The sequence below is a fragment of the Dermacentor andersoni genome, chromosome 5 (genome assembly GCF_023375885.2).
Source record: "Dermacentor andersoni chromosome 5, qqDerAnde1_hic_scaffold, whole genome shotgun sequence".
Classification (NCBI taxonomy): domain Eukaryota; kingdom Metazoa; phylum Arthropoda; class Arachnida; order Ixodida; family Ixodidae; genus Dermacentor; species Dermacentor andersoni.
The window spans coordinates 155219131-155231594 of record NC_092818.1 but is presented as its reverse complement, the minus strand read 5'-3'; the positions used below and the strand labels follow the sequence as shown (position 1 = coordinate 155231594).

The 12464-nt window shown below is 46.0% G+C and overlaps 1 protein-coding gene across 1 annotated transcript; it reads left to right on the top strand.

The window, feature by feature from the left end:
• The first annotated feature begins 290 nt into the window (after positions 1-290).
• On the top strand, positions 291-9125 carry LOC126532425 (acetylgalactosaminyl-O-glycosyl-glycoprotein beta-1,3-N-acetylglucosaminyltransferase-like). The gene is made up of 4 exons (XM_050180125.3): positions 291-1076; positions 3638-3940; positions 5397-5601; positions 8567-9125. Exons 1-4 carry the CDS (start codon positions 1072-1074, stop codon positions 9047-9049), a joined length of 996 nt encoding a protein of 331 aa, XP_050036082.2. The 5' UTR covers positions 291-1071; the 3' UTR covers positions 9050-9125.
• Positions 9126-12464: the final 3339 nt, after the last annotated feature.

Here is a 12464-nt window from a genome sequence, read left to right as displayed (position 1 = left end):
TTTTTGATATTCGTAAGTTTTTCCCTCCAACAAACCCTTTTACTTGGCGCGCACATCATATCCACCTCCGCACATAAAGCTAACCAGACCCCAAGCTCTCACCCTGAGGCTCTTGCAGACGTGGACCTATCCAAATTCATTATTAATAAGCAAAATATTTGCCGAAGCCTTGACTTCATATACACTTGCTCACGATGCAGTAGCGTAGCCGACTTAGAACTATGCTCTGGCGGTGCTCCGCGTTGCGCAGCGATATGGACAACACCAAAGAGTATTGGGACGCGGCTCTCCGTAGCTCCTAACTAGAACGACAGACATGGGCAGTCCATCTGGCCCGCAATGTGGATGAGAGGCTAAGCCTTTCGGTACCGACGTGGGAGCGGCCCGCTTTGTGCTAGGAATCTAGCGCGACCTGAAGGACCTGAATAAATTACTTCATACCATACTATACCAACCGCTTCATTGCTCTCACGTCCGCTGTGTATTAGAGTTAACGTATATGACTCCCTGCGCGAGCCATATACAGTAACTCTAGAGTGCATTATTACCTCGTTGTGAATATGGCGATGCATTGCTAGAGGAAAGTAGCCAGACGCGACTGCATAATGACGTAATTATTTCAGCGTTCTTGTCCTGTTACTATACTCTAGCCTAATATACCGTAAGCTTTATAGAGGTTTCATGGGGAAGGCGCAGCTAAAAATGTTTCTAGGAGTGGTCGAATGAGTAGAACGTTTTTTTTTTTTTTGCGATCTTGAAAGTGTACTAAGGATAGAAAACAAAGATGTTTGGAATGCTCGTGCAACAGCGCTTACAACCATCATCTTTGTTCGCATGTTTTTGTTCCTTTTAATATTACCACCCTACTCATGGCCAGTCCTCCGCAGAACGCTTTTACACCATAGCACAAGAAATCGCTATCATCATCATGAACAAACGAGACGCTGTTGCAACGAGTTGTTCCAGAAGGGAGGAAAAGAAAGAAGGACGCCAGCCTCTTTCAGCGGCTTTGCTGAGAACTCCTGTTGCTGGTTTCGCGGTTTTCTCAAGCTACGCTGTTATTGACTAACCATGAAGTGAGTCCCCTTTACAACAGTAGCGGTTAAGTAACATTTAACCTGGGAGGTCTTAACACCTGCAAGTTATGGGAAACTCAACGTATTGTTTACCGCACCTGCTGTATATACCTTGTTGCTTGCTGTTCTGCGTTGGTGCAAAGGATATTGAGATCTTACGTTAGGGCTGCCAAAATAATCAGCTCACTCATGAAAGGCGCGACATATCGTTCGTGTCTTTTTCTTTCATTAAGCTGGCTATCTTAACCAAAGGATGTCCCATGACCGCACCCTTCTGGGCATGGAATAGGTTTGCACAGATGTGCAGTTATGGTCACCCGTGTTTGTTATCTTGCTTGTGTGGTTATCAACTATGTTTTGCTTGCGCTGAGTTGATATTTACTCACTGTAGGTGTGTTATAACACATATACTCCATTTCAGGCAATCAGGTGCAATGCCATGGAAGCTAGACATAATTTTTTGCAGTGGCTGCGTTCGCACTTAAAAATAGTTCGGTGTCTTTCTATCGCAATTGTGCGAAACGTTTCTTTATAAGTATATAATTAAAACAAGCTATATTCCTTAAAAACATGCAAACTGTAGTATATGGCTGATAATGCTTTGTTTTAGATAATGTTGCGTTTCGTTCTTCTTTTTTTCGGGTTTACCGCGTAAGCGTAGATGACCCGTCTGTAAAATCGGCGAGATTATGTTTGGAGATGCGAGGAAAGCAAGCACCAGAGGAGGAAGGTGCTTGGAGGTGGAGAAGAGAATCACAGCGTTCGCGCCCTTTCCGTTTGTGCTTCGACGCCGCAGGGCTCGCTGTGCATGTTCATAGCGCCTCCTCCTCTTCGCAATTGCATGAACTCTTTCTCGCTCTGCATGTTCGGGGCGTTTCTTCTTTGCATTTGTAGCCCTTGCGCTATCCATGTGGCATACCAGGCGTCGCACCGTCGAGATGAATGTAGCGTCCGCGACCGCTTTCGCACCCCATGCCGTTTGTGCCTCGACACCGTGGTGCAAGCTGTGCAGGTTCGCAGCGTCCATAGACTTGCGCGTAACCCGCGTTCACGAAGTGAAACGTCACTGTAACACTTTCTCTTCAGCCTGCTGCGGTGGCCTCACGTGCATGCTCGGGCGAGTAAACGCCGTTTGGCGAGCGAAGCATTGACGGAACGCGTGGAGTGACGCGTTTTCGAGAGCGAAGTTCTTGTTGCGTAGTTTCCACAGCGTTGCACCTGGGAGGGGGGAGGTGGTATTGCGTAAGTATGCACGTAGTGAACAAGTCTATTTAGTCTACTGCTGAAGTTGTGATTGGACAAGCTGGGGTATGCTTAGAAGGAGACAGGCACACCCAGTCAATCAGCACTTCAGTAGCAGACGAAATGGACATGTCCACTAGTGGACAATTACAGAATACCCCCCCCCCCCCCCCCCCCCCCCACCTATGTCTGAAGCAGTGTAAAAAAAGCGCCTGGGCACGTATACAACTGGCGCTGCGGTACTTATATACACATTTAGTTTGTTTTAAAGTTGCCTGTTTCCTAAACTTGTTTTCAGGGACCAGTACACGTCTTCAAGGTGCTTTAATTACAGATGCTATATTTTTTTCTGAATATAGCTCGCATCTTAAAAGGCAACTTGACGCAGAGAAGGCGATCTTGTTGTGGTCAGGTTTGGCAGAGAGGGTCGTTCGAGTGGGAAGATGTGTGCAGAATATCAAAGTACGTCCCAGTCTCTCTCATTCAATCGCTACAGGCGCTGGAATTTTTTTATTGTTTACTCTGTAGTTACGGACGGTACTTCTCAGTTACCATAGAAAGAAAAGGGCACTACCAGATTTTTTCATAACGTTTGTGTGGCGCGCTGTCCGCGAACACCCAGGATTGGCGTTTTTACACGAAGCCACGTAAACTTGTTACAATGTCACAGACATCGTCTTCTTGCTACCAATAATTCTAAGTAAGGATTCTTATCCTCACTAATGCTTCTTAGACCCTCTTAGTAAAGATTTATCATTTAGTGTTTAAGTCTGGGCTCGTTTGTTCATTGCTTTAGTGGGTGCGTTAACGGGCGAGAAAAAGACGAGGACAGGAGTAACGACTCACACAAAACATGCATGCGTGCCAGCTGCCATATATTAATAAATATTATTCCCGTCTTTTTTTTGTATCTGTTGGCCAGCTGTGTAGCTCATTGGTAGGTTTCTGTGTTGTTGCAAAGAAGAAAAGAAAAACGCACATGCACGTGCCATTCAGTGAAGCTCACCGTAGCATGTTCGCGGCAGGATAATATACTTGCCGTCCTGAAGAAACGCACACTTGACACACGTGTGTTTTACGTATGCCAATACCCTTGTTCTGTTTATTGCGCCGTTCAGGTACTCATTAGATTTCTCGCTGTCTGGGCCTGTATTCACAAAACGTTTTTGCACAGACATTGTGTCTAAGAGCAAATGCCACCCAATTATGATGAAGGACAAATCATTAGAGAAGGCGGCCAGGCAAACGCAAACAGCACTTATATGGAAAAAAATATTTCAGAAAGCTAATGAATTCGGTCTCTGATGTTTTCCTCGCAGGTTCCTATTTAGCGCAAGGCGCTTCAGCCGCTCACCCCTGGCTCTGCTGGTCATTTGCCTGCTATGCGTGGCTGGAATCGCCATCATGTCCAGAAATCCGCCTGTGGCGCCACCTTTCTCGCACTACCCCAGTTCTCTCTGCGCCGGCAACAGCACGCAGGTCGTCTTGGCAATCCGGACGCTGCCGCGACACGACGCCATACGTCACGTGATTCGGAACAGCATAGCACACGGCGCCGTTCGTTTAGCGTTGCCTTCATGGGCGTTTCTCTTCTACATGGGCTTCGTCAGAAACTCGACAAGGTGCGTCGAATTTCGCGTGAACCTCCTCTCGACATATAGCGACGTCAGGACAAGCATTAAAATAATGTAGCCTATTGCTCCATAGGGAATCACAATTCTCCTGAGGCCACTGAAATATCGTGTTTGCATTTTTCTCCTCCACTTGCCACCTTTTCGTCTAAAGTGCCCGCGACATTCTTGTTCGTAGCGGATGCTTGCCATTGAAGAACTGCCTTTGCCAATAATATGCTCGCTAGCTATCGCAATAGACTAGCACTCGTTCTTGGGAACCGCGCGATGGTGTACAGGCTGCTTTGTGGATAGTTACCTACTGACTGGGTAAGTGACATTCGCGCTTGGAGGGCGAAAATTCATTAGGAATCTCCAAGTACAGCAAAGAGCAAAGCTAAACGTGTTTATTACGCCTGCACAAGTCGAACATTTCGTATAAATAAGAAATACAGCTGTTCTGCTTCTGTCAGCGTTCCTGGTCGATTTATTTAATTATAAATTTTTTTTTGGCGGCGGCATCAATATACATCTATCTTTTTTAACCTAACTATTGCTGACTGTTGTAAAATAAAATAAAAAGGACGAAAATAAACAATTTGAATGTTATATGAACTTCGAACTTGGATCTCATATAGGGTGCACAATTGAAAAAAAATGTAGCACGTTCTAAACGGTCACGATCAAACCGTTCCTTGAAATCCTCGAAGACCAGCATCGTTATAAAGAGCGCAATTAGGAGCACGTGCAACCAAAGGCAAGACATTAAAATGACAAATACTTGGGTATAGCACGGATTCACGGTATTTTGAAAGAACAGAGAAAGAAAATATTTTGGAAGATACGAGAGAAGCGGGAACTTGTAAAATCACGTACATTCGGGTGTGTCATATTTGTAAAGAAAGCTGGAGCATATACATAGTACTATTGAAACAAAGTAAACACTGTCACACGTGGCCATATTACGAGTCGTCATGGCTCATCGGTTTCCACTTGTTCAGCCGCCACGCATACAAATTACCTACAAAAAAACCTAGACAGATATTTGACGCTGCTTATTCGGCTACCATGTCAATTATTGCTGGTACAGGAATTTTTCATATTTTCGTGCTTGTGGCTTCAGAAGTCCTTGTGTCCTTACCTTATTACGCCTTACCTATGTAAATTTCTAAGCAATAATACATTTGTAGACGGCGCGAGGCAGTAACTGTTTTGCGCATTTGCATAGTCATTGCCAATAGTTGCATTTATAACGCAAGACTTTGTTAACGGCGTTCACTTTGCGAAGTCACAAAACCTTTCGAAGCCATAAGGTTGATATCTTGGCAAATGCATGCTCTGTCCATTATTCCTTTGCATGCCTGAACCGCCATTCTCGCAGCTTCCGTAAGCTCTAGTGCCAGAGTTCCCATTAGTAAATTTTTTTTTTGTAAAAAGCTGTACGGCCGTCGCATTTTGTGATGTACAGGATGGACGCCGTGCGTGGAGAGATACAGACCCATGGCGACCTGCTCGTCTCCCCCTTCGAATCCGCGGTCAACAACTCGGTAGAGATCGTTCTGGACATGATGCGCTGGGTTGAGGATCGCTGCGGGAAAGGACGCCCGCTGCGCCTCTTCGTCCACGTGAACGACACCGTGTTCGTCGACCCCATAGCCCTCGAGGGATACCTGGTGGGTTACCCAACTCTGTTGCGCTGCACAACCCAATCTCTTACGATGCACGAGACGGTTTACTCAGCTGCCGAATTGTTGGGTAATCGCGTAGTTTATTATTTATTTATTTATTTATTTATTTGGTCTAATTAATTAATTTATTTATTATTTATTTAATTGAGTACATATTGCGGGAAATACCATAAAATTAGGAGATAAAATACATACATAAAGGAAAAGGCAGTCCAACACAACATCATTTTCTATTTTAGTGGATTACGCAGAGAATCTAGTGGCAACACGCGAACATGCACTGTAAAATGCTAAAAAAAGAGAGAGAGACAGATCATACTTATAACGCCCGTGATAAAACAAGAATGTAAATCGTGAAAACAGCCTGCGAAATGAGGTAGCATAGTATATGAAAAAACAAATTACAAGAACAATAAACTCAACACGAATGAGCAATTCCAACAAGCGACATCATTGGGAAACAATTAAAATAATATTTAGGCTTAAAATGCGCTCGGAGACAACCACGAAAGACTTAGCCATCTGCAATGGTTACGATTTCATAGAACAAAATTACGTGAGGCAACGCTGATGTGTTAAAGGCCTGTGTCTTTCCCAAGACAGGCTTGATGCTTTGGTGATGATGGAACGGTCGAGACATGCGCGGGGGTACTTCTAAAGGTATACAAATCCAATAACTGCGGGATTATCTATGCTAAGCAACATTGTGGTTGGGAAGGAGACCACTAGCAAATCGTTAATGCTAATGATTCTTTTCTGTGGCGGAATAGCTCAGGCGCCTGCCTACAACAGGAATTATTGGATGTCTGCATTCCAGGGGACGTCTTCTGTATCCCGATATTTCTTCAACACATACTTCTGATACACAGTGTGTTTCGCACCTACATTCAGTCGGAAACATGAACGCATTGCCCTTATGTGGTCAATATCATTGAGTCTAGATAATTAGCACAAGCACGTAGAACTCGTCCTCGTCTACCGTGTCTTCATCATGTGTACGTGTATTTTTTGCGCTGCATCTGGAAGTAACACACCTTTCTTTTCGAAGCGTATGGCGGCAATCACAAAGCTGTTGGTTTGTAAGACAGTGATTGACACTGGCGGTGGTACTTGCTCACATCATCACCATCATGACCGACCCTCACCTCTTGTTCCTGGTTGCTGATATACGCAGTAATTGCTTCGTCAATGGAAATCCTGATTTTCGAGTTAACAATGTACATTTGGAGCTGCTTTTTTTTCTGAAATTTTATTCAGACGCTTGAAAACCTTCTCATATCGAAATCTTTTCATTCACGCCCACGACGATATAGCTTTACCCTACAGTTACTTGTGTTTTGATTGACACAATATTTTTTTTCATTTCTTTTCCCTCTTTGTTCGTTCTTCTTTTTTTTTTTGCTTTTTGCCTTTAACAATTGTATAAATTTTGTCACTCCCGTTGTTATATCCGTTACACTATATCGATTAGAGCATAGTTTGCTTGGCTTTTCTTCTACTTCTTCTTCTTTCTTTTCGTTATCATTTGCTTTTCTTGCAACTAATATATTATTATGCTATCCACTGTTATGCTGCCAACTATGTTACAATTCTGTTGTAGTTACTAACCGAGGGTCCCGTTTTCAGTATCATTACTTTGGGACCCTCGTCTGTATATTACATTTATGTACCTATGTTTTTTCATATGAATAAACTTCAACTTCAACTTCAACGGGGCATGTGATGGCAGCTGTAGCTTCCCGGAGGGTGAGCGCTGGGCTTCACAAGGAAGAGGGTGCACAGAATACGACTTGGTTATACGTTAATAGAGAGTTTTATAATAGGGGCACCAAAAGTGTGGGGCGCCATAGAGCTTTGCGGGTGTTAGCGTTGGGGCACGCAGCAGTGAAGTGTTTAGAATAGGGCTTTGCGTTTGCGGATAGTGTCCTGCTCTGACAGCGCCACTGCGACGTCAAAGAAAAGATATTAGAAAACATTAAATAAAATGTACCATTTCATGATAAAAAGAGTAGTTTTGAATTTCGTGTTCTTGCGTTTAATTACAATTGAGAGGTTATTCCATCAGCAGCAAACAACTAGTTACGCTTAGTTTTGGGTAACCAACTCTACGTGCCTTCACCAGCCAAGCTAAGCAGTGTTAGGCCTACGAGCCATGATGTGGACAATCGAATTCAGAATCATCGGCGTCTAATGAATGAAATTTTCATGTCGCGCGCTAGTTGAGAGAAAGCGATAACCACAGTCACTGCTCCTAGCTTGCGAACTTCACGCGTTACCACTAATCGAGCCCAGTTTGGTGCTAGGTTAGAGCCGTCGCTTCGATAGGCGGCGCCTTGTTTGTTAACGCAAATATTTTGGGGTAACTTTTGAGGCTCCCGCTAAATCTTTGAAATAGCATGCCCGACGCAAAACCCAAGCGCATTTTGCATCTCGCGCCTCAGCAGTGGCTTCGACGCTATTTCTTTGAGGCCTCAAAAGTTTGGGGCACCTATTCTAAAGCTCACTATTGAGGAGCCAAGGTATAAGGAGTGGCGTCAGGTTCTCGCACAGTATGAAACACTTGTTCTCGCGTTTCTCTTAGGCTCTTTTATCCGCACAATAATACTACAACCTTTCCCGGTACTCTTGTGAAGCCACCAATTGACAACGCCTCAGAGCTATCTGCTGTAGTTATCAGTCGACCTCGCCTAGTTAACGCTCTGGGAAAAGCACCAGTCATACTTCGGAAGGCGTAACACGAGTGAGGACACGTACTGATCAGGCTGTGTTTCAGTTATTTCAGTTTTCGTGTATGCGTGTGATGAACTACTCGTTGCTTTCTCGTGGTTGATCAAACCCCAGGCTATCCGCTGTGCGGAACACGCTTTAGTTAATATAAGAGTAGAAATTAGTATAATAAAAGCTTATTTATAGCGCAAAATTGTTCACGATACTTTTCTCTTCGACGTAGCATCAAATGAACAGTACGGCGCCACGCCCCTCGTTTTACTGCAAACCGGTCAAAGGTGTCAACGTGGGACGTGACCCGAAAGGCGTCAACTTCGTGCCTCGAGACCTATTCCGCGGTCCCGTTTTCCCACCTTACTGTGAGGGGGAAACCTTCTTCATCAATGGATCGCAGCTTGGCCCGCTGTACGCGGCGTCTCTGTACGCCCTGCACTACACACTCCTGCCGCAGTACGTGACGGGACACATGGCTGTCATCGCTGACATGGGTCACGTGAGCATCGCCGAGCGTATCGCCAGCGCCGGGAGTGGCGGGAAGTATACGGGAAGAAAAGTAGGCAAGGCGAACCTCTTCATTACGAACATGTGGTTGAGCATGTGGAAAGACACCTGGCTCTACTCGCTTTATAACCAGACACGCCAGACGCACTTTGAGAAGAAACTGACAGAAATAATTGTTGAACAGCTGCATGCTGCCTCAAACTGACACTACGCGGGGTTCTTGTCCTCGGTGTAAGAATAAAAATAACAAAAGACTTTCGCCTGTTTCAACAACGCTGCTGTCTTTATGCTACAGAGTCACGTTCAATTCAGCGGTTCTCTTCGTCCATGGCGTTATAAAATGAACGTGTGGAAGCATTTGCTCATCACGGCGGTTAGTTATTTTGTGAGTTGTCTAACAGAGAATTAGTGTTTTCATCGCTTATTGCAATGTTTTCTCTCTCTGTAGATAACATGTCAGCGATAGGTTTCGCACAAGTAACCTCGGAATATCCCTACGTATCTTACATTGTGTGCAATATTCCAGATATAAGAAATACATACATACATACATACATACATACATACATACATACATACATACATACATACATACATACATACATACATACATACATACATACATACATACATACATACATACATACATACATACATACATACATACGTGTGTGTGTGTGTGTGTGCGTGTGTGTCTGTGTGTGCGTGTGCGTGTGCGTGCGTGCGTGCAGATTTCATGAGCTGTGCATGGGTACGGAACTCGAAATTAGCGAAGAGGAAAATTCAGAAACGCTGTCTAACACGTTCCATGATGGCGCTTCCTCGATGTTGACAGGTTTTCTGCAGGAACTGAACAGCACGCTAAGGCACTGGGATTTCGTTCCTTTGACCTCGTGTAGCTGCATTTGAAGTGGCGCACTTTAATAACGCTGAAGCGTACACAATGTAACCGTCAATTCAACTTTGGCATAAGAATGGACGCACAGAACATGCAAGGCAGTCAACGAACGGGGATTGAGCGTTTCTTGTAGACACCGTCGTATAGCATCGTGAAAAACAAAAGACAGCTTTGAAAGGCAGATGGACTAAGGCAGATTATTAATCTCGTTGCACTGAGATTTCACTAAGTGGAACACTTATGAAAGACTTAGCGAAACTTATGTACAACGATATTAAGGGGGACATACAATAGCACTTCCAAGAAGCTCGACCGATGGAAGAGCCGACGCTCCAGGACATTCCTTACAAGTAGGCTGCGCTTAATGATGGAACAGATTCGCAAAATTGTTCTACTAAATTGTAACATATCTGTAAGTAATGTCTTTCAGCGTCGGCTCTTTCTTGGGTCGAGCTTCTAACCAGTGTTATTGTATGTCATTCACGATATCCCTCCACATAAATTTGGCTACCTATGTAAGGGGAGCATCTTCATCTTGTCGCACATAGATTTCACTATGGGGTGTAATCTAGGAATGTTGTGAAAATGATATTTACAGAAAGTTAAGAAATGAGAACTATTCTACTCTGTGAAGATGGAAATTCAGCGAAAGCTAACGACAGCAAAGCTATCAAACGAAAAGCAAGGTGCTTTCGCCGTCATTACATCTTCGCAGAGTGAAATGATTGTCATTTTTTGCATTGCGAGTCTGGCGTCGTTGCTCGTTCGGAGGTGCCCGGGCTGGCGATTGTCGTTTTCGTTCAGCATCTCGGGAACGCCCTTCGTAGGTGGCAGGCGCCGTTTACATTCTCGTTGCTCTTCGCTCCGGCACTCCTCGTACGCATGTTGTTTCTTCGGATGTACCCCCGCAGGGGCGTCTGCGTCAGCAGGCGTTTGGTGTGTTGCGACACCACGGACCCGAGCACACGAGTGTTGGACCCTCCCGCGTGTAGCCGTGCGCGGCTTAGCCGTGTCCGGGGAAAGGGGGATCCTGGGGGTTGAGCCGATGCCGGGTGTCCGGACCTTTAAGGCCCCCCGGCGGAGGCAACACACCTCTTTGGCCTCTGCTTCACGTAGACGGCACCCCCGGACTGACCCACCCGGGGGAAATCGGTAGTTGCCTTTTCCTGTCTCTCTCTCCCTACAACCTTCGTCTTTTTCTTACTTTCCACCTTTCCTGTCTCCTTCTCATTTCTTTATTACTTCCGACCTTCCTGGCAGCAAGGGTTAACCTTGTGTGAGTAGCCAACCTTGGTTATGCCATATTGGGTTATAGTGGCAACGTACAGCTGGCGTTTGCAGGCCCTGTTTTTCAGGCCCTGCAGCGTCCCCTTGTTGGACTCCATGGTGGGTGGCTGGCGTTGCTGCCGAAAACTACACGTCCACACATGGCTACTTCCTTCCCTCCACTACTTGATCGCCCTCAGAAAAGAGGGCGCACCGATGAAGTCTTCCAATTTTTTGGCCGCCAAAAAGAATCCTTCCCGCGCTTCCATGTTATCCATTCTGCAAAACCAGATAAACCAGTAAGAACTATCTCACCCTTCCTTGTCTCGAAGTCATTGACTGAAGCCTTTGGTCCTGGATATAAGGCGTCGAGGATGGCAAGCGGGGATCTCCTCTTGGAGCTCCACGATCAAAAACAATATGAAAAATTGTCAACACTAGTGTCATTTGGGGAAACCCAAATAATTATAACCCCGCACCGCACGATGAACACCACCCGTGGTGTTGTCTCTGACGATGACTTGATGGAGCTCACTGAGGCTGAACTCTTGGAGGGCTTCAGTGACCAGAATGTAATAAATGTTAAACGAATTAAGATGAGGCGAGATGGAAAAGAGATCAAGACGAAACACCTGATACTCACCTTCGGCTCAAGTGTCCTTCCCGAGTCTATCGAAGCCGGTTATATCAAACTTCGTGTTCGGCCATACGTTCCCAATCCTCTCAGATGCTTTAAGTGCCAACGTTTCGGCCACAGTTCACAGAACTGTCGAGGCCGGCTGACTTGTGCCAAGTGCAGTGACAAAGAACATTCTTCCGAAACGTGCCAGAACACTCCACATTGTGTTAACTGTGATGGCGAGCACGCCGCGTACTCGCGGTCGTGCCCTGCCTGGAAAAAAGAAAAGGAAATCGTTACAATCAAAGTCAAAGAAAACATAACTTTCAAGGAGGCACGGAGGCGGGTATCATACCTGCCCAAGAAAACCTTTGCCGATGTGGCGCGTCAGGGGGCAGCGTCACAACGGCCTCCGGCGGCTGTCCGGCTCACAAGCAGTGAGTCGGCAGTTACGCCTTCTGCCCCCGCGGCGGTTGCAGCTAGCGCTGCTCCGTCAACCGAGGAGAAGGAACCAACGACCCCGAAGGAGGGCGCAGCCGAGGCTGCCTCAACTTCCGAGGTTCCTTCATGCGCTGGCAACGGCCGGCGTAGCCAAATCCCTCTGGGAGCCCCATCGACCTCCGGGCTGATGGGCGCAGGGGTCTTGCCCTCCAAGGCGGGACTCCCTCTGAAATCTTCCCGCTCGCAAGAGCACGTGTCCGGCGCCTCACAAGAGGCAATGGACACAACACCTATCCTCAAGGCGCACCAAGCGCCTAAGGAGCGTCGAGGTTCCCTCGAACGCTTCAAAAAGAGTAAAACCCCGGTTACAGGGCCTCGAAAGGGCCCTGTAGTCTA